Source organism: Marmota marmota, unplaced genomic scaffold (assembly GCF_001458135.2).
Source record: "Marmota marmota marmota unplaced genomic scaffold, marMar, whole genome shotgun sequence".
NCBI lineage: Eukaryota > Metazoa > Chordata > Mammalia > Rodentia > Sciuridae > Marmota > Marmota marmota.
Window position 1 is genome coordinate 9,004,888 of NW_026000164.1, and position 22,384 is coordinate 9,027,271.

General features: G+C 45.6%; 1 protein-coding gene across 2 annotated transcripts; it reads left to right on the forward strand.

Moving 5' to 3' along the window:
* The first annotated feature begins 2,839 nt into the window (after positions 1 to 2,839).
* On the forward strand, positions 2,840 to 22,384 carry Kel (Kell metallo-endopeptidase (Kell blood group)). Of its 2 annotated transcripts, none has more exons than XM_048786792.1 (19): positions 2,840 to 3,116; positions 3,453 to 3,530; positions 3,813 to 3,954; positions 4,226 to 4,422; positions 6,210 to 6,334; positions 6,662 to 6,808; positions 9,639 to 9,701; positions 9,791 to 9,979; positions 10,234 to 10,382; positions 11,349 to 11,478; positions 17,877 to 17,987; positions 19,045 to 19,143; positions 19,343 to 19,420; positions 19,798 to 19,898; positions 20,076 to 20,186; positions 20,329 to 20,396; positions 20,599 to 20,768; positions 21,119 to 21,214; positions 22,094 to 22,384. In XM_048786792.1, exons 3-19 carry the CDS (start codon positions 3,842 to 3,844, stop codon positions 22,253 to 22,255), a joined length of 2,109 nt encoding a protein of 702 aa, XP_048642749.1. In that variant the 5' UTR covers positions 2,840 to 3,116; positions 3,453 to 3,530; positions 3,813 to 3,841; the 3' UTR covers positions 22,256 to 22,384. The 2 variants fall into 2 exon arrangements, with proteins under 2 accessions (XP_048642749.1, XP_015349415.2); XM_015493929.2 differs by having other exon boundaries at positions 4,246 to 4,422.

Here is a 22,384-nt window from a genome sequence, read left to right on the forward strand (position 1 = left end):
TTCATTCAGAATCAGGTCGATGATGATATGATTAGGAGGTAGCTTCCTGGTTGTTATCACTGCAATCCAATGAAGCAAATTGCCACCGATGTTCACACCTAAGTGCCACAATAAGTACATAAATGTCCTGTCCTTGGTGTTGATACCATAAGCCCTGCAGATGATAGCAGATTCTGAATAGATTAAAAAAAAAAAAAAAGCAGCCCCAGCCCCAGTCTTCAGAAGGTGAAACTGGATGTTCAAGAGTTTAGAGAGTAACAGCCCCTAAAGCCATCTCATAACAAGGTCAAGCAGAAAAGATAGTTACAAAAAGGAAAGTAAGACAAAGGAAGAAAACTCTTAAAGGCAGATGCTTAATGCCTAACAGCCTCGATTGATAAAGCTTTGGTTCAATTCTCAGTTCTGATCATTATTGATCTTATCACCTTGGGAAAGCTTACTGGGCTTCTATGCACTTCAGCTTGCTCATTTATACAACAGAGAGAATGGCAACTCTCACCTCCCCTACAGAATTGTTGTGAAGACCGAAGGGGGGAAAAAGACGTAATAAGCAAATCATTTAATGTATTCCTGGCACACAGGAAGTGCTCTGTAAAAAATAGATATTATTGTTATGATTACTTGTAGTATAATTGTGCATTAAACAAAAGATCTTGCTTGGCATTAAAATAGGCAGTATCAAAGAATTGAGGCACCCAGGGAGCAGTGTCTGCAGAGATAAACATGGTGGCTGCTCCAGGATCGGTGCTCTTAGCTCACCTCTCTTTGCTGCCCAGCTCTGAGTGGCGGCTGCTGTACTCACCCGGCTGGGCACGGCTGCGGTGGCGGTGACACCCAGAGTAGGAAACAGGAGATAAGGGGGAGCTGCACTCCTGAGGCAGCTCCCAGAACAGAGCTTCCTTTGCCTTCCGGAGCTTCTGGACGGGAAGGGGAGAAGCCAGGAGGCTCGATTGCCATCCACAGTTGGCTCGGCTTCTCCAGCAAGGAGGGAACCCAAGTCAGGCTGGAGTGGCTGTCCACAGGGTTGATGCCACACAGCACACTCCCGCCTCGATTCACTCTAACCAATGGAGCTAGTCAGCCACCAATGCACTCTTATCTAATCTGAACGGCCCCTATTATCATTTTACTAGAGAAACAGCTTGGGGATTGATTGACAGAAGAGAAGGGAGGAAGGAAATTTGGGTGCAGGAAGTTAGATATTCATGGAAAGGGTTGTGGACTGCCCGGGAAGGGAAGACGCCACTGGCATGTACCAGGCAGACTGAACACTTCTGAAATCCCAAAGCATCATTTTTCCCTTCAGGCTGATCCCCACTCCCCTCCTTAGCCAAGATTCCAGTTTTTCCATCACTGATGTTCTGTTCTTCTAGTCATCCAGAAATACAACTCATGCCTCCATTATAACCCCTCTCCCATCAATCTGAATATACGACTTTATTTTCTTGCATAAAATGCTACTTTCTGTCTACTTCCCTCCCCTTTGTCAGCATCAGGGGCCAGGCCCTCACTCCATTGTTTCTGCAACACCAAAGCAGCCACGGACTCTTGTCTTTATTTAATCAATCCCGACCCACAGGACTACATCAACTTTTCTTAAGTGCTTCTTTCTGTCACTCTAGTCCTCAAAAACCTCATTTCCTTGTTTAATTGGTGCATTATAATTATATGTAATAGTGGGATTCATTGTGTTATATTCATACATGCACTCGACACAATTGGGTCAATCTCATTCCCAAGTAACTTTGCTTTTCCTCCCCTCAGGAGCCCTCTTTTTAAAATTCCTTTTCCCGCCAGTATTTCTACCTTCCACATATGAGAGAAAATATCTGATGATCTGACCCTTGATGTCTTGAGTCTGTCTTATTTGACCCACCATGATGTTCCCCAGTTCCATCCATTAACTAGCAAACAACAAATTTCCCTGATGCCTTATTTTATATCATGACTCATCTTCGTAACTTTCTTGGTCTTCCATAATATGACCCCAGTTGACCCAGAAGCTTGACTTCTCCAACTAAGGAACCACTCTTTTGAACCCAGCTCTATCCCAAAAAAATGCCACTTGGCTCTAGCACAGTGCTGCTGCTATCAGTGAGTATTTCCAGGTTGGCATTAACATCACCATCCTGATCAATTCCTTTCCACCTGGGATGAGGTCACAAGGGATCTGCTCCCAGAAATGTGCTTGCTTTACTGAGACTGCAGGCAAGAGCTCAATATGATGCAGGAAAGAGAGTTTCCGACATGAAATTCGATTCATTCCTACTAACATTTGTAAAGCATCTTGTGTGCATGTGAAGCAAAAAAGGGATACCATACCTGCCACAAAACATTTTTTAATCAACAGGGAGAGGAAGATGCAAATCAGTGGTGCAGTAGAAAGCAGAAGAAAGATTGGGACTCAGTATACTGAGTCTCATTCCTTAGTAGCAGGTGTGAGACCTTGTGAGGTAGGCATAGGAAAACATTACCTTCATTTTCCAGATGACAAAACTTGCTTACCAGCCTGAGAGCTTAAGTGGCTTGTTTATTGTTGCAGAGCTAATAATTAGCAGATTAGGGTCTCCTAGCTGGGTGATCTTTTAAATGTACAACTCTGCTTACAACCAGCAAGGAAATGAAACACCTAGAAAATCAATTAAGCATGCTTGGGAACAGAGTGAATGGCATGGAGCTGGGAGGCCTCCTGGGTAAGATGGCATTTGACCTGGGAATTAAAAAACCCAAGAGATTTCAATCAGAGAAGAAAAAGAAGGAGAAAGAATATTCTAGAAATAAAGGGACTTTATGAACAAAGCCACAGAACAGGATAAGAGGAACAGACCAAGGGCAAGATTTCTTGCCTAGTGAAGACTCCTCCCTCTTCTCCCCTGAGAAACTGAGATAAAGGAGGAGAGGCTTGAGTGTCTCCCTGCTGATAAACAGGCTCCACCCAGAGGCCAGTAGTGTGTGTTTGGGGACAGGGGGGCAGGAGTGGCAGAAGTGCTCTTTCTCCAGGACCACAGACCTGGGGCAAGGGCAGAAGGGAGGCCATTTCCTACATCCCAGTCCTCAGACTCAACACCTAGTGCAGAACCAGGAGGACTCTGGGTGCCGAAGAGGAGAGACAGATGGCAAGTGCCCTGGAGAAGCATCTCCTTCTGGAGCCAGATGCCTGGGGTGGGGTGTGGGGGTGGCTCTGTGAAAATGCCCTGCCCCCCACTAGGGAGGAGGGAATATGGGGCTTCCAGAATAGGAAGTGGGTAGAGCAGGAGGTGATGGAAGAGAAGGGATGAAGTGGCACATCCAGGGGATACATTCACCCTGAGGCCAATCTGGGGACACTACCTTGAGACAAGAATATATCTATGGGAGAGGTTGTGGGGGGTGTCAAACCGCCAGATAAAACTGTCTTTAACCCCCTGCCCCCTTCCTGAACTGGCTTCTCTCTCCTCCTCTGCTCTCTTCAGGAGGGTGGGGACAAAAGTGGACAAGAACGGAGGAGACAGAGCCAGGCCAGGGGCATGGGGCCTCCCTGGAGCCAGGAGGTAAGTGGCTTCCTCGGTGGCATTGGAGCCAGTCCCTCCAGCTCTAAAGTCGCACAAACCCTCCTTGCTCAGTGCTTACCCAAAACGGGTAACAACATCCTGTGCTTTCTCATCCGGCAGGGTCTGAAGAGGGATGGGTCTAGGAGAATCAGCAGAACTCCCTCTGTGCCAGGGGGCCCTGGCACTAACTTATTCCCTCTCTGTGCCCTCCCCTCGCCATTTTCTATCCCTCTCTCAAAACTCCTCCATGTTGTGTTTTTCACCTCCTGCCTCCTCCCACAGAGCTCTCCAGAAGAGGGGCTGCCCACTGAATGGAGCCGAGAGTGGTCAGTGACCCGGCGGGTGCTGCTGGTTGTCTCCCTTTTCAGCCTGCTTCTTGGTTCTTCTGTGCTTTGGGTTTACATCTTCCGGAACTGTGGTCCTCGTAAGCAAGATTCTGGGACACCCCGGGCCCAGGCAGCTGTCCCTCAGCCATGGGCGCCGTCCTTGCCCCTGAGGCTCCTGCCCTCTGACTTACTAGCCGTTGCCCGGGCCCTTGTATCCCCTGTGAATCCCTGGATCCCACACCCTGCTCCCACTCCCACCATGTTCTTCCTACCCTTGTTTCCCAGTTGATCCTCCCCTTTGATCCTCACTGGGGATTCCTTGGCCAGCCCCTTGGGGGAGCCCTCATCCCTTTCCCTCTTCTCTCCTAGCTCTGAGCTGTTCCCCACAGGCCCCTGTGAGACACCCATGTGTTTGGATCTCCTGGCTCGTTACCAGGCCTCTGGGAACACCAGTGAGGCCCCCTGCACTGACTTCTTCAGCTTTTCCTGTGAAAAGGCCAAAAGGATCAGTGATTCTTTTCAGGCTCTTGCGGAGGAGAATAAGAAACGTCTAAAGAGACAACTAGGTGAGGAAAGCAGGCTAGAAGATTCTCTGTGCAAGTAGATGGCTGAGCCAGGACACCATGACTGCCCCAAACTCTGCCCACCAGTGAACAACTGGTTTGCGCCATCCTCAGTGGAATTTCTTGGGTTTGCTTCTCCACCCCTTTGCTCTCACATCAGATACCTCTCTCCCTCCATCTTTTCTGGTCTCTCTCTCCATGATCCCTTCCTCTTTTCTTTACCACTTATATGTGGTTGCTCCATTCTATTTAAATGCTCTTTTTTTTTTAACAAGTTCCATAACCTTCGTTTCCCCCCCAATTTTTAATTTTTATCCTATGCATAGTATTTTCTACTACCTACTCCTCTTCAAGACATCCTGCACTTTAAGTCCTTATCAACATTACCTTCTCCTTCCCATCTCTCCTCAAATTCCCTCTCACAATGACTTCTTGCTTCTCCCCCTGAAACGCTGGACCATGTCAAGCAAGCTGAAATGGAACAAGGCATAATGGAAATGGGTGATTAGAGATGATAGGGGAAGAAAAGAAGCTGAATAGAAGTGAGAGGGGCTTTCATTACGGGTGGTGTGTGTGGAAAAGAATGAGTGAGCACAGAGCGAGAGGAGAGACAACTGAAATGCAGGTGAGGAACATTCCTGAAGATGGAGGTTATGCAGAAGAATGAATAACTGCCAGGACTGAGATGAAAACCAAGACAGAGGGGCAGATGAAAGGCAAGAAGAACGGCACCCAGGTTTGTTCCATGGTTTAGCAATACCATGGTACCAACCTAGGTTCCCTTCAATAGATGAATGGATAAAGAAAATGTGGTGTATATATTCAATGGAGGTTGAAAGAGGGGTCCCAGGAAGTTGGTGGATGGCAATGAAGATTTAGTAATAAGGACACATAAGATAGGCAAGAATTTCCATTCCAAAGAAACCTAGAGAATGGATTGACAGTATAAATTGGAACCCTCCCTTTTATAAGAAAATAGAAGTAGGTTTTCTTTGGTTGAGGAGTACTTTCAGTTAAGGCACAGAAATGAAAAGAAATACCATGTTCAGGATAAGTTCTGTTGTTCACGAAGGGATGAAGAGATATCAGGGACACTGGGAGGAGAGTTGTAGATTTTAGTGGGCAGATAGATGATCAGATAGATGTGTGTGTGAATTACTGTAATGTGTTGGATGGTTTGTTTTCTGAGATCAAGAGATGAGGAGAGTCTGAACTAATGGAGTTCTTCCCATTCTTCTCTTTTGATGAGTTTTCTTCCCTGCGATCCTTCAAAGTCCTCTGGTTCCCTGATTTTGTCCATGTCTCTTCTGCCTTCCGTTTCTATCCATTCTCCTTTGAATCATATCCCTCTTATCCCTATCCTTTTCCTTTATTATTTTGTTTAATTTTTAGCTACGGTGTCAGTAAAGACTTCCTGGAAGAGATACTCAGAGCCAACATTTGAAAACATGTAAGAATTTTCTAAGAGAAGTGTGGTTAATTGTAGGCAAAAGGAGCAGAGTATGCAAATAAAGAAGAGACATTCTTTTCCTTCTTCTTTTGTTTTCCACTTTTCCCTTATTTTCTTTATCATCTTCTTGTCTGCAGTCTCTCTTCCTGTTCTTCTGCTTGCATCAAGTTGATCCATTTCAAATTGGATGCTTTTTTTCCATTTTTTCAAAACAGTTCCTCTCCTTTCTTCTATATTCCTGTGGGGGAACTTCCCTTTCTTTCCTTTAAGTGTTGTGTCTCTCACCTCTCTGTCTCTACACCAGATTCCACCCTTTAATTCTCCCATTCTTCCTTTTCAGAAGATCCAGGGTCCTGGCACCCAGGCTCTGGGGAGGAGAAAGCCTTCCAATTCTATAACTCCTGCATGGACACAGATGCCATTGAAGCTGAAGGAGCTGGTCCCCTTAAACAAGTCATTGAGGAGGTAAGAAAAATTGGGGCATTGACTTTTCTGGATATAGAACCCGTAAGACCCTGGATATAGAACCCGTATGCTTAGGGCTGCCATTTTTCCTAGAATCGGGGTCTCTTTCCTAGGGATCCTTAAGTTCTAGGAGGGAGATGGAGATGGAAATGGCAATGCCCTATGAAGAATCAGGAACTAGGGTAAGAGGAGAGAGAGAGAATAGATGTAGAGACCTAGAGGGATCAAAGGGCTCAGAAGTCAGGAGACAGAGCTATGAGAGGAAGGGAAAATCAAGACAATGGGAAGAGGTCTCATCCCTGTACTTTTGCCTTTCTCTTTTTCTAGCTTGGAGGCTGGCACATCTCTGGTAACAGGACTTCCTTTGACTTTAACCAAACTCTGAAACTTCTGATGAGTCAGTATGGCCACTTCCCATTCTTCAAAGCCTACCTGGGACCTCATCCTGTATCTCCACACACGCCAGTCATCAAGGTGAGAGCTGCACGGGCAAAAACACAGCTGGACACGGGCCTGGCTCAAACTCTAGTCTGCCATCTCTTAGCGGAAGACTATAAGGCTTGGGAGATAGAACAAATGTTCAAAATTTCCTATTTCAAGAGAAAATTACTGCTATGAGAGCCAGGGACACTAGGTCAGGGTGGGAGAAAGAGCAAGAGTCAGTTCTGGGAAGACTGGAATAGTTCCAACCTTCCTCATTGCTAATCTGGATTTTTTTCAACCTCTTAACTAGTCTTCCCATCTCCAGGTTTGCCCTTTTCTGATTTACTCTTCATTTCTGCCCAAGGGACATTTTAAACTAAGAGTTAATTATGCTATTGTTTCTGTTAAATGTCCCCCATCTTAATGGCTCATCGGGTCATCAAGATCTGATCCCTAATCCTTAGCAAAGCCTCCCAAGTCTTGTGATCTGACCCTTATACACTTCTCCAGCCTTATCTCCTAGTACCTTCTTTCTCCCTTTTATACCCCAACCTCTGCTGACTCACTTGTAGCTCCAAGTCTCTTCTTTATTTGCATACTCTGCTCCTTTTGCCTACAATTAACCACACTTCATTTAGAAAATTCTTACATGTTTTCAAATGTTGGCTCTGAGTATCTCTTCCAGGAAGTCTTTACTGACACCGTGGCTATAAATTAGGTGAAATCCCTCTGTCCTGTCATATCCTCATGCTCTAAGCACTTAACACTCTAAATTGAAGACTTTGGGCCTCCTCCCAACAGGCAGCAGAGGTCCTCCTTGTCAAGCAGTTAGAAGTCTTTACTGGATGTTTATTGAGCAAATAAGTAAATAAATAGTGGCATCATCACTATTGTGGTAGGCAATGTCATGCTATATATTTGGCCCCTGTTCTCAAAAAGTTCCACGGCATTATAAGGAAGAATATTCAAGAAGATCTGATAATCAGTGTAAGGTATTCAAAGTTCACTTTTAAAGTGTGTGCTCAGAAGTTTAATGGGTATGGCCTTTGGAGATTTGTAAAGACCTGAGTTGGTTAAGGAAAGACTCAGAGAAGAGAATGTAAGGTGAGCCTTGAAGCATGGTCCATCTGCTCAGATGAAGGTGAGGCTGAAGGTCATCGCAAGAGCTATGGGAAGATTCTGAGCCAAAGGAAGAACTGGGAACACTGTGGCTTTTCCATGGGGTCAGTGAGAAGACTGGTCTGGAGGTAGGGTGGGGGACCGTAGGAAGAAAAGTAAGACAACATGTGAGGTTTGGCCTGGTTGTTCCTGGCCAAGGAAGCCAGGCAGATTTACCAGGAACAACAACAAGAACAAAGCTACTGAGTGCTTTCAAATTTTATGATGGCTATGTATGGAGTTTAAGAGAGACAGCAGTCTCGAAGGTCTACCAGAGATGTTAGGAATCTAAATGAGCACCATGAGGTCCTGAAATGGTGGAAGAAATGGAAAGGAAGAGCTAGGCATGAGGATATAGCCAACTTCATCCTGGTGGTGATGGTCTGAGGTGTTTCCAGAGGACTTAGTGACTGAATAAAAAATGAAGGAGATGGAGGCACTATCAAATGATGGCACTGTTTTGAGTCTGGATGGCTCTTGGGAATAGAATAGGAAGGGAGATGTAACCACAGAAGGAGCACCCATGAGAGGCTGGCTCAGAAGGGAGCCAGAGAAGAGTAAGAACAGCCAGGAAAGTGCAAGTTAGACCAACATGTGTGGGACCACCCAGGAAAAGAGAGGACTTCCAGAAGGGGGTCATTGTTGATTCCCGAGATTTCCAAATTTCTTTCCTTTCCATAGGAATGGAAAGATGTCGTTGGAGACCTGAAGATAGTTTCAAAACAGTTGTAGAAATGAACACAGTTTATATGGCATTTAGGAGAAGGGTAAGGAAGTTGAATCAGTGGCATAGATGCCTTTTTACTTTTTAAACTTAGAACCTAAGATGTGACAAAAGGGTCAAGTGAAAGATTTTTTTTATGCTAGAGGAAAAGTATATAGCTTCAATTGGGAGTGAGATGTAGATATTGATGAGAAAAAGGAAAGTGTAGAAATAAAGATCTTCAGAATCAAGGGCAAACTAGGGCATCATCACTATTGTGGTAGGCAAGGGGAATGGGGCACTCTCCTGGGGTGAAAAATTTAAGAGGTACCCCCAAACTCAGTATCAAGATAATTATGACTTGAATATTCTTTAAAAAAACAAAATCAATGCAAAAATCTACTATGAACAAAATTTCCAATTTTGGTTTATTGTGGATTTGAGAGGGGCAGGAATTATACCTTTTCTTCCCTAAATGGAACAAAAAAACTTTATTAAGGACTTTTTTTTTGGAAAATACTTACAATATTAAAAGAAAATTAAAATTCATTGTGGAATTTATGGTAAAATAATGCTAAGCAAATTTTTGATGTTATTCATCATGGATTTTTCTCCATTAACTTAGATTTTTGAAAAAATATTAAAATATGTGTCCTGTTTTCTGTGTTGTGGCTACTCCTAATTATTTCACCTACGGTGAGTGTCTCACCTGCCTTACCCCATACTTAACTCCGGCACAAGGAAGAGTTCCATTCAAGATGTTGATTTATTATATTTCTCTTTTGCTGAGTATCCTCAAACTGGTTGTAATTCCAATATCTGCTCACATTTTCATACCCAGACCTTCACCCATGCCACTTGCCCCCAATCTCTTCCTTTATTTATAATCTAGCTCCTTCTTTGTAGGCTCTTTACTCACATCTCCCCAAGCCATCTTCAGTGGAGCCTTCTCTACTTTCCCACACCTGCCCTCTCCATCCCCCATGCTCCCCATTTCTCTCCAGTCTCTCTTGTGTCCAGATAGACCAGCCAGAGTTTGATGTTCCCCTCAAGAAAGTGCAGGAACAGAAGATCTATGCCCAGGTAAGATGGTGCATGAGCACAAACCTGCCCTCAGATCTGGAGAAAGATTGGGACCTCTGGCACCTGTGACCAAGGTTGTCTTCCTCCAGATTTTTCGAGAATACCTGACTTACCTCAATCGCCTGGGAACTTTGCTGGGAGGAGACCCCATCAAGGTGCAGCCACACGCCTCCTTGTCCATCTCCATTACCTCACAGCTGTTCCAGTTTCTAAGTCCCCTGGAGCAGCAGGAGGCACAGGACATGCACTTCCAAATGGTCACTATTAACCAACTGCAGGTGCCTGGAACTGGAGGGCAGAGGACTGTGGGCATGACAATCTCCCAAACTTTATTTATTTATTTATTTATTTATTTATTTACTTTATCTTCTTCCTCCTGGTGTCCTTGGCTCCTTTCTATCCCTATTATTCTCTGGCTGTATTTTTTTCTCAACGCTCCTCACTCCATTTCAAACCCAAGAAGAAGCCCTTTCCCCTTCCTTCTCACTTCCCTTCATTCCCCCCACCCTCAGTTTTGTGTTCTTCCTCTAAGGAAATGGCGCCTGCCATCGACTGGTTGTCCTGCTTGCAAGCCACATTTACACCAATGTCCCTGAGCCCATCTCAGCTCCTTATGGTTCAAGACCTGGATTATTTGAGAAATATGTCGCAACTGGTAGAAGAAATGCTGTTGAAGCACAGGTTTGCCCCAATTGGGATTGGAGAGGTATTGGAAATGGAAACTAAATCTGAGGACCCATAGGTTCCAAAGATCAAGGACACTGTAGGTGAGAGGGAACTGCAGAGAGGGGACAGAGTTAGTGTGGGGTGGATGACACAAGAGTGAATGGAGGGAACAAGAAGTAAGCAAGGCTTAGGGGCATGAAGAAGGCATATGCAGGAAATGAAGGATCCTGGGGTCTGTGGGAGGGAGCAAAATGTTACCCTCCGAAGAGGCTGCATCAGAGGAGATGCTAGAAGGACAAGCCTAGAGCAGCCTGGGATGTTCTAGGGGAAGAAACGGTGGGAGGCCCCTTCCCAGCTGTGGTGAGCAGATCCAGAACCTTCTTGAGAAAGAATTTCCAAGATAAATTCTGCTATGATTAGGAAGTCAAGGATGGTGGGACAGGAGTGTGACTCCATATTAGTTTTGCTGCCTTTCCTGATGCCTAAATGGCCATCACCAAAAGGTAGTGGCTTCCATCCGGGGGCCTGGACTCAGGACCCTTCTGCAGAGTAACTCAGGACAGCAGCATCTAGAAATCCCTTTTGAGGGAGGAAAGAATCACCCATGTGGGCACCAGCAGGTTTACATAGGGTACTGGCTGAGAGAGCTGCTGTGCTTAGGAGATGCATCTTCAGATGAACTGAGGTTCCTTGGTTATGGAAATAGATGAATCTGTTTGTTGAGTTGAGCCCACCTCTTTGTGACTTAAGAAGGCTGCCTCTTTATCCAGTTCCTCTGTCATTCTCCAAACCTCACCAAGAAAGGCTCTTCTTGACTTGTCTGCATGCTGTGACAGTTATTCTTTGTAAATACACAGATGGGTCTGCCCCCTGGAATGCTGACTTGGCTTCCACAAAGAGATTCTTTTTCTGAAACACCGCCCCCCCCCCCAGAACCCTACAGTTTATATGAGGTCTCTTTTTTTTTTTTTGTCTCCCTAGGGACTTTCTGCAGAGCCACATGATCTTTGGGCTGGTGGGGACCCTTTCTCCCGCCCTAGACAGTAAATTCCAGGAGGCACGCAGGGAACTGAGACAGAAACTGCGGGAGCTGACAGAGCGACCACCCTTGGTGAGGACAGAAAGCCATGTGTTTTCCAGATGGGGACGAATATTGGTGTATCTCCATGAGGGAAGGGGCCATGAGAACAGAGACCCCTCCACGTCTAGGCTTTCCGTGGAAGCAGGCAGGTTGGGAAGACAGAGACTAACTCAAGAAGCAAACTAGCAGATACCAGATTTTCAGGCACAAATTTCTGGCCACCTCTCTGGCCTTTTGCTGAGTTCTAGAGTTAAAATATAACATTGACATTATCAAGGACTGCTTTTGACAATTTCTCATCACTCTTAAACTGTTTGCTCAGTTATCTTGAGCTCTGTGATTGGAGGACTCCCGACCTACAGTTTAGGACTCACTGCAAGAATACATAAACATAGCAAGCACTGGACTTCCCTCTGTCTAGATGATTCCACGTTTGATGTTCAAATGTGCTTCGCAAGGAGTTCATCTCTGATCCAGTGGGATCAGTGGTAGAGATGTTAATATCTCTGAGGAGGGGCCAATGTAGGAAATATGCTTCACTAATCAGAGACTACTTGGAATTCTAGATCATATACATTCAAATGCAAGTAGAGATATCTACTACCCTGAATACATCCCAACCTCGGCAAAGGCCACAGTTTTGCCTTGAAAGTTATTTTTTCCTTAATAATTTTTGGACCATTTCTCTGCCTTAGAGAAACCTGAAATATGTATGGAATTCAGAGATGGGAAATGTATCCACAGAGACAGGAATATAGTTATTGCTTATTGAGAGATTATCACATGCTCAATGTTTCCCTAAAACTTTGAGTCTCGTAGCTGATTTAATCCTCAAAATTCTCTGAGATATGATGGATATCATTTTATCTTTGTTTCAAAATAGGGAAATAGATGTACACCTATTAGGGAAGTTGCCCATGGTAATACAGCCAGTGAGTCGTTAGAACAAGAATGTAAACCCCAGCGGTCTGGCTTCTGGGTCTGAGTGTTATAGAACATTTCTTCTTGGGCCCTTCACTCAGGGGGGCAAATTCCAAAGAAGCTCTTGCCCAGCTCCTTTCTTGATTCAACTGAAGCCAAACAGAACCCCAGCTCTTGTTTTCTTGCTACAAAATTCCTGGAAACAAATAGCTTTCTGTAAAAGCCAGTACCATGGCCCGACATCATGTGTTGAAGGGTGCAGGAGTGCCAACCTGAGACTCAAGCTTAAAGAATGTAGAAGACTTTCAAATCCTGAAACCACTATCCTTGCTTCTAGGGTACATATTTGTCCTTAGGCTGAAAAGCTGAACCAAGCTCTGCCAAGAAATAGTGGTGTGACCTTGGGGAAACTACTTCACCTTTCGGGAACAACAGTACAAAATATGACACAATAACTACCATGCTCAGCCAAAAAACACTGAGTGGCTGTTGTCTGTAGTTATGTTCCTGGAAAACTTTGGTTTAAACAACAGATATTCTGGGGGTTCCCAAGAAGGTGCATGGTGGCAGGTTTGAGGATCAATGGCATCTCTTTATGACTGAAGCAATGTCTAGAGACCCAGAGTGTTCCAGCAAAGAAAGAGATCTCATCTGGTCAGGACAGCAGAGAACTTAGCGCAATATGGGGAATCCTCCTGGTGGCTCTGTCTGAGAAGAGATGACAAGGTTTGCCCGCAGGGCTGTGTCCAGGGCTACTGCTGAAACATGATGCGGGTGTTTGAAAAACAGAAAGTTAAATCAGGGCAACTGGAACAGAGGGAATAGGAGAACAGTAAGGTGGAAATGAGAGAGGCGTTGAGAGGACCTCACAGGGTTTGACAGGTCACTATAAAGACTTTGCTGTTCTCTGCATGAAATAGGGATTGCAGAGGAATTTATCTTTCATGTTTTAAAAGAAAATATTTTAAGTGAAGTAAGGGATTTTCTGACTCAAATGATGTAAGAAGAAAAGTGGGGACAAGGACAAAAATCAAGGTTTTGACTTTGATGTGACCAAAATTTGGGGTCATTAATTTACAGACTTATTGTTCCTAAGGAATTCTAATTTCAGTCGTCTTTATTCGATAAGACGGCTAACTTTTATCATCTGACTATCTTTGCTGGGATATGTAGTCAGTGAAAATGTTTTGGGAAGTAAAAAACAGACCAAAAAATAAGAAAAGAAAAATAGGACATCACATTTGTACCTGTTAAATGTGTAGTATTTATATTCAATCAAAGATCCCAATTTATTTATTTAATAATTTGAATCGTTGTTTCAACAACCCATTCTATGACCTTTCCTTCATATCCTTGGGTTGTTTGCAGTTTTATTCAGTGTTTCTTCATCAGACCACTGCTAGATCCCGAAGCCGGGAGGACTTTGGGTCAAGTTATTGATGACTTACCTTATTATACAGTCATCCATTTATTTATGTGGCAAATATTTATTGAGCACCTTCTATGTGCCAGACACTTCTTTACTCATGTGGAATACAGAGGAAACAAAACAGACAAGAATTCTTGCTTGTAGGCATTTGTAGGGTGGAGGAAGAAAAAAAAACAAAAAATGTTGGGTAGTGTTAGAGTCAAAAGCGTAACAGCAAATGAGGAAAGTGATGTGAGGTGGGCAGCAGTTGTGAGTCTTGATGGGAGGGTCAGGAGAGGTCATAGGAAATCCAAGTCCTCCACCATCCATGTTTAGTTATGGTTCACCCAGATGAGAGTCTGTTCAAATTGCACCATTGTTCAGCATTGATTTTTCTATTGAATTTCCTAGGACTAGGACTTGATTAGTGGTTCTGCCTGACATTCTCCTGAAATCAAAATAACTCCAACAGAATATATAGAGGAATTAGAATATATAGAGGAAAGAGCCAGGTGTGGCACACATGCCTATAATCTCTGAAGGCTGAGGCAGGAGGATGACGAGTTTGAGACCAGTCTGGGCAATTTAGGAAGATTCCTGTTTCAAAAGAAGAAATAAAAAAGGCTGGCCGGGCACGGTGACACATGCCTGTTATCCCAGCAGTTCGGGAGGCTGAGGCCAGAGCATTGTGAGTTCAAAGGCAGCCTCAGTAATTTGGTGAGGTCCTTGGCAACTTAACAAGATCTTATCTTTAAATAAAGAATTAAAAATGTCTGGGGTTGTGACTCAGTGGTTAAGCACCCTTGGGTTCAATCCCTGGTGCCAAAAAAAAAAAAAAAAAAAGGCTGAGATTGTGGCTCAGTGGTAGGTAGAGATCCCCTGGGTTCAACTCACAGAACTGGGGGAAAAAAAAAGATATAGATATAATGCTTATGGAATTCCAGTGGAATTTAGAATATGCAGAGTATTTTGAAGGTATTATTTTACCTGATCCTCCAATCTGTGAGGAAGGTAGAACAGGCATTACTCTCATTTTTACGGCTGGTGCAACCAGAGTACTGGGGTTTAAATTAATAACCATGCTTGGTAAATGCTGGATACTGTTCAGGAGTAATTGTGGTGGCCCTTGAGGATCATTTAGTCTATAGATTTGTTTTGTTGATTTTTAGAGTAATTTACAACTTAGAATTAATTGCCAGCATTCAAAAACTGGGAGATGACGTGCCAATATTCAGATTTCTAATTGTGTGTGGGTTCACGCGGCGTGCAAAGCTTGGCAGCCCTGGGCAGCCTTCTCGGGTGACAATGTTTGACTGTACCTGAAAAGGGCACCTCAGTCTCCCATAGCCTTGCCCTGCTCTGAGCTTGGGCTGCTGGACTGTTGCTCTCAGTTATGTTGCTGCGTGGCCCCTGTTGGAAATCGTGGCTCCTGCTTGTTCCTATGCCCCAGTTTAATGAGCCTTTTAACCAGATAAATTTTTATTATTTTAGTATTATCTGTCCTCAGTGATCTCTCCTTGGTTCTTAATAGTTACACATTACTTTCAGAGTTCTCTAAAATAATTCCTTTAATGACTCATTCTAGAATTTTGCTTAGGATTTAACATTAAAGATTCTCCACTGGGCTATTGTCCTTCATTCTACTTTACCCCTATTGAAGATTGTCCAAAGTTTTGCTTCCCTTCGGACTCTTGGAATTTTTCCTGAGTTCTGTCACTTCTGAAATATTATTATTCATGGTTCAGAGGTGATAGATGAAAATTTCTCAGTGTCCTAAAATTAATCTACTGAGCTTCATTTCTTCCATCTTATATGTAAGCGCAAGATGATGGGTACAGACCTCAACAGATTTAGGGATTCTAAAGTTTTAGAGAATCAGATTTAGGGAAGCCATTTATTCATTTGTGGACTCCTGGCACCCTAGGGCTCATTTCCTGGATGCGAGAAATGGCCTTCAGTTACAGAGGGGATTTTGGTTTTATAGGGTACAATTAGGGTGGTTTCATCATTGGAATTTGTGGGCGGGCCGTTCGAATAGTCAGGAGCTAGTTAAGTAGGTTAAAACTTTAACTCAGGAGGGCAGCTGTAAAAGGTTGAAATTCATTGTTACTTGGACAGGTAGGAGCCCAGATTGTGAAGGATGGGTATTTAAATCTGTTCATCTCCTTCCTTCAGGGACCATTGTTCAGTATTTACCATGTGTCCTAATTTGCAATGGAGGACGGTTAAAGTCCAGAGCCTAACACTCAGTTTTCAGTATTGGCCTCCTTCCTTCAGGGCCCATTGTTATCAGGAAGGGATTTACTGAAAGGTTAATGCTTGGCTAGTTTCTTTCCCTTCTCCTGAGCTGCTTTGTCTCTGTGCTTTTCCTCTGGGGGCTGTTTCATAGGATTATTATTTTCCATAACTCCTCATTATATATTTTACAGATTTTTCTCTTTTTATTCTACGTCTTTTTCTCTCTGCAGTCATTGTGGTTTTACTTTAGCATTTTTATCTTGAAAGACAGCTGGGGTAGAAGTCTGAATGGTGTCAGTACTCTTGAGTAACCAGGTCTCATTACAAAGGGTGTTGGAGAAATGGTCAGGCATCCACCCGTGAAGGGGATCAGCAAACAAGTCGGGAAGTGTGAAAAGGGCGGGCAGATCCACATCACCGAGCTCACTCGGGTCCCCCACAGATGTGTTGCTGCTGCACCCGGGTGCAGCCATAGTCAAGGGAGAGGCATTCTCAGAGCCAGGTCTGTCTGGAGCAGGAAGGATGTTGAAAGTCATTGCAGTCAGACCCACATTCCCAATGGGAACCCATTGCTTTTCACATTGATATTGCAGAACTTCAACTAGCACACCATAGAAAGGGTCTGACCACTTCTCACAAGAAGAGACATGCACAGAGTTTATGGTTCAGAGAACAGAGCACACAGATGTGGGCACCCAAGACTGGAGCAACCTGCAAAATAATGAACTGCCCAACAGGCAGGCTCAGGAGCTTCCTCTCCACCCAGGCTGCAATGACCCGCCTTTCCATTTCCTCTAGTGGGATGCCCCTGGGGCCCCATCTCCAACCAGAGAACCAGCCCAGCTCATGTTAAAAACAGCAGTGACAGCTTTCCTACCTTCCTTGCCAGCAGATCTTCAGGAGGGAAATAAGTTACAGGAATAAAGTGGCTGGTTTCATCTCTTCTAACCCAGATTAGTCTAGTAGCTGGTTTTTTGCAGGTTCCAGCTCAGCTCCTGTAGGCCAGTTGCCTGAATTTTTTTCTCTGGCTCTGCAATATGTTTCTTCATCCACCTGTGTCCTCTCTGGGCTAATCCCTGGTCAACTTTTCAAAATCACCCAATCCATTCTCTGAAATCTCCCCAGCATCTTTTTTTTTTTTTTTTTTTTATTCTTTGGGTCATGCTCTTAGAAAAACATGTCCCTAGTTCTCTTGAGCTGATAATTTTTCTGTACCTTTGAAGTTAAATTTTCCTTTTCTCATCCTATTCCCCCCCAAAAAAAAATTGGGGTGAAAGTTTCGTAGATATGTGAATTATACACTTAGCTGCTTTTTTTTTTTCTTGCTTCCTCTAGCAAACAATGTATCCTCCAAAGCCCCGTTTTATTGATGATTTTCTTCTTTATGACTTGAGGTCCTGCAATATGATATATACACTTAGAGAGCAGGCATGGGTGATGGTAGAGGAAGGGAATCACTATCTTAACTGTCCATTTTGAGCAAAGAAGTGTGGGAGGGTGGAGTCGTTGCTGGGACCCCAGGGCCATGTGTGTGGTGGGTGGGGGCCGGGTGGGTAATTGTCCCACTAAAGGAAGAGGTTAGGCTTCTCCTCCTCCCCTGCCCAGGAGCCTTTTATTCCTTCAGAGCAATGCCTGCCGGGAGCCTTGCTTTCCAATTAATAGGCAATTTGCTCAACCAGGCTCACAAGACCAGTTGCGGAGGACCCAAGCCCCTTTATGCTGAGTAGGAATGTATGGCCAGAGGGGGTAATAAAGAGAGATAAATCAGAAACTCCAGGGGAGAGAGCAGGCTCTGGGGTGAAGGTCTAGAGAAGATTGGTGAGGAAAGAGCCTTAGACTCACTCCAACTTTGTCTCTGCAGCCAGCCCACCCGCGATGGATGAAATGTGTGGAGGAAGCAGGCACTTTCTTCGAGCCCACCCTGGTGGCCTTGTTTGTTCGTGAGGCATTTGGCCCAGGCATCCAAAGTGCTGTATGTGAGAGCAGTCCCCTGCCGCGCCCCCTGCCCCGTCCTATGGACTGCGTGCTTCTCAGTAGTATGTGCGGGGACCAGGGGGATCCCAGAGGCCCCTCCACCCCCTGGGTGAGCACAGTTCAGCTATGGAACACGAGTAGGCATAACATGCACTAATTTGGACACGTCACCCGACTTCCTTAGTCTTGTGTTTCTTCAACCATAAAATGAGAAAATCGAACTCCCTGACCTTTAAGGCTCCTCCCTGTTTATCTAAGACTTTAGAGCAACACAGGACATGACATGAGCATGAGGTGACGTAACCTTGAGGAGTACAAATAAATAACTACAGAACACTTGGTGAGTGTCTGTCACATGCTGGGACTCTTGCAAGTATTTCACCTGCGACTTTATTTAAGTCTGGGTATCATCCTAATTTTATAGGTCCAAGAACTGAGGCATGGAAAGGTTAGATGACTTGATCAAGGTCACACAGCTACCAAATAGCACAGTCAGGACTGAACTCAGGCAGTCTGATGCCAGAGCCCAGGCTTCCAAATATTGTCACTCATTTTCTTCCCCTAAGAGAGGATGCATGCAAGATGCTGGATGGCTGAAAAACAGGAACTACACTTTCAGGCCCTGAAGATGGGGAGAGGCCCACTTGTTAGGAAGCTGAAGAGCTCAGAAAGATGAAGAGAGGAAGTGCATGCATTGAGAGGGAGGGTGGGAGGACAAGATCCCCGAGAGCAGAGGGGGAGATGGCAGCCCTCTTCTCCCTTGGCTCCAACTGTAAGGGCCTTTCCCAGCTCAGATCTCCCTCTTCCTGGTTGACCAGTGGTGGCCAGCTCCCACTTTCCTCTCTGTGCTTGGCACTGCCTTTTTAGCCCTGCCTTTACAGTATCTGGGAAAAGGCCTTCCCCTCATCTTTCTGAGCTCTTCTTCCTTCTCTGATAGCTCCTCCAGCACAGGCACCCTCCAGAGCCAAGGCCCCCTGAAGGTCAGTGCTGTGGCAGAGCCAGAGCTGAGGCTGATCTTGGTTCTGTTACCTTGTCCCCCACCCTCACCCCCACAGGCCATGGAGTTATTCACTGAGATCAAAGATGCCCTTGTCGCACACCTCAAAAGACTCCCCTGGATAAGTCAAAAGACCCGAAGAGAGGCCCAGAACAGGGTAAGGCCAGGAGTGCAGGCCAGTGTGGGAATGCTTAGGGGTAGGTCAAACGGCAGTGGAGGGGGAGAGAGCCAAAGGCACACAAGCAGGTGGGAAGTACAGATGCCACTGTGCTGCACACACGCCTGGGGACAGTATTAAAGGCTCCGAGACACTCAGGGAATGTGAGGTCCTTACCACCTTTCATGTCTCTCCCCAGATCACTCAGCTGCAGGTGCAGATGGGAGCCCCTGAATGGGCCCTGAAGCCGGAGCTGGCCGGACAAGAATACAGCAATGTGGGTCTGCCTTTTGCAGCTCTCCTCCCTAACCTAGCCAAGTCTTATCCACATCATCCATTTTCCCTGAGCAATTCTTACCCACCCACTTCCTTGCCCTGGTGCTGGCTGGGTCTTGCCAGCAGAAAAACAGAAACTATTCAGGCTGTGATGCTTGTGTGCACACACCTATGTCTTCTGTGACTTCCTGTGTATGTCTGTGTGCTGATGCACGTGGAGCGTGTCTGCACCCACAGCAGTAGTGGTCTCCACTAACTCATGGATGTTTGTGTATGAGGGTATTATGTGTGTTTGGGTTTAATGCGCTCCTTGGCATACATAGATGTCCGTCAGTGTTTGTCTCTGTGTGCCCAAGTCACCTCTTGCCTCCTCTCCAGATACAACTTGGACCCAACTTCCTGCAGTCTTTTCTGAGCTGTGTCCGATCTCTCCAAGCTAGAAAGGTCTGGAGCTTCTTGCAGCCTCTCCCTTACCACAGGTATGGGGTCAGAGGAGATAGGGACGCACCATCGCTGAGATACCCCCTCTGTAATTAGTAGGAAAGGAATCTGGAGACTTGGAGGAGGCCATGGGAACAGTGATATTAGTTGGAGGAACTGTAGGTGTCTTGGGGCAGTTAATGATGGAGCTGTGTTCATATGTGCTTTCCCCACAGATGGCAGGTGTCCCCCTGGGGGGTCACTGCTTCCTATTCAATACCTGACCATGAGGTGGTCTTCCCAGCAGGACTCCTGCAACCTCCATTCTTCCACCCTGACTACCCTAGGTAAGAGCCATTCTGGGAGGGTGGCCAGGGAGTTTCCCAGGAGAGATTAACAGTTGTTATGATGGATGAGATCCATGGCTGGAGAACTGGGGTAAAAAATGTTGAAGGATTCTGGAGGTAAGACAAGCTCTTGTATCCCTAGAGCCGTGAACTTTGGCGCTGCTGGCAGCATCATGGCTCGCGAGCTGTTGCATATCTTCTACCAGCTGTGTGGGTAACAGGGGCCATTGGGATGTGGGATCACAGGGAACCCAAGGGAAGACCTCAAAGCAGTCCTACAGGGGAAAGGAGGATTATACAAGGGCTCCAGGAGGGACAGTCCTAGAAACTTGCAATGTTTCCGGGAGCCAGAACATTCTGTGGCACAACCCACGTCCCTTGCCATTTCATTTTCTTGCTCTGTTTTCAACAGTGCTCCCTGGGGACTGCCTGGACTGTGACACCCGGGCCCTGCAGGAGGCACTCCTATGTTTGGAGCGCCATTACGCTGCCTTCCCATTGCCCAGTGGAACCTCCTTCAGTGGCTCCAGCACGCTCCTAGAGAATGCCGCAGATGTGGGGGCGCTGGCCATTGCGTTCCAGGTAGGTCAACGGCCATGATCTGTTTTCACCAGCAGACTAAAGGCACTGTCCTCAAGTTTTCCTTCCACCTTCTCTCATGCAAATATATTTACATGATTTTCTGCCCTTTATATCTCCACATATCAGTTGGCAACTTGGGGACACACCTCATTCCCTGTAGATTCCCCCCTCCCACTTTCTAAGAAATCTATCAGTCTTCCGGAAAATATTCTTTCTTTTGGCTCAGACCAATATGTTAGTTCAGAACAGGGAACAAAGGCCCATGAGTCTGAGGTACTGCCTGAATGGCATCGAGCTTCCAGATGGTCTCAAGCATAAAGCCAACTCTTCCTCCTATCCCCCCAATCCAGGCATACAGCAGGAGCCTCCTCGAGTACCGTGGGGAGACCAAGCTGCCCAACTGGGACCTCAGCCCCCACCAGCTCTTCTTCAGAAGCTATGCCCAGGTAAGCAGCTGCCCTGCCTTCCTCAGCTTGCTTCAGATCTGATAAGCACCCTATTACTAATACTTAAAGGCATTTTCTCTATGACACACCCTCTTCAAATACCCCTGACTCACTGCCATGGATGTCCCTGCTGTCATCCTTTCTCACTTGTCCCCTTACCATCACCCTCCAGATTACTAAAAAATTCTTCAACCAAATCAGCAACCCTCCCCCCTCCTCAAAAAGAAGAAAAAAATTCTACTTCTAGGTCCCTCCATGAGTTAAGTCCAACATTTTCTTATCTCATATGCCAGAAATACAGACCCCTTAAAATGACCCTACCAGAAGCTGACTATATTTAACATTCCTCCTCAGAGACTTCACCCCCAGGAGTGGTCCCAGTTTGACATGACCCCTTTTATCACCTGTGCTTCCCCAAGAGGCACAGTCCCCAGCTCCCTCGCAGAGCTGTTTCATTATTAGATTTGGCCTCCGGGGTCCTCACAAATGGTGTCATTGCTTAGCTTGTGCCCTCCTCTACTCTCCTAGTGCCAGCTTAAATGACTTACAAATGACATGAACTCTACATGGCCCTTGAGCATTTGAATCCTGCTCCATTCTTTGTCTGCTACTCCTGGTGACCCTTAATCCCAGCCTTGTTCTAATAAACCTATAAGAACTTGATCTGGTCAGGCACATCGTAACACTAGTGACATGAGAGGCTGAGGCAGGAGGACTGCAATTTTTGAGACCAACTTCAGAAATTTAGCAAGATTCTGTCTCAAAATTAACACAATGGAAAGGGTTGGGGATGTAGCTACGCGGCATAGCACCCCTGGGTTCAGTTCCTAGTACTAGAAAGAAAAAGTAAAGACTTCTCTGCTCCTTACCCTTCCTCAGGTCCTGTGTAGGGAACCCAGCACTGAGCACTCCCAGGTCACTCACAGCCCTCCCAGACTTCGAGTTCATGGACCTCTCAGCAACACCCCAGCCTTTGCTAGACATTTTCGTTGTCCGCGTGATGCCCTCATGAATCCCTCCAGTCGCTGCCAGCTCTGGTAACATGGACCCACAGACACAGCAATGCAGGTGGATCAGCAGCCCCTGGCCCATCCAGGCAGTGGGGCACCATCTCTTTTTCCTTCTATTCTCCAAATAAAAGGTGGCACTTGGTCCCCAACTGTCTCCTAA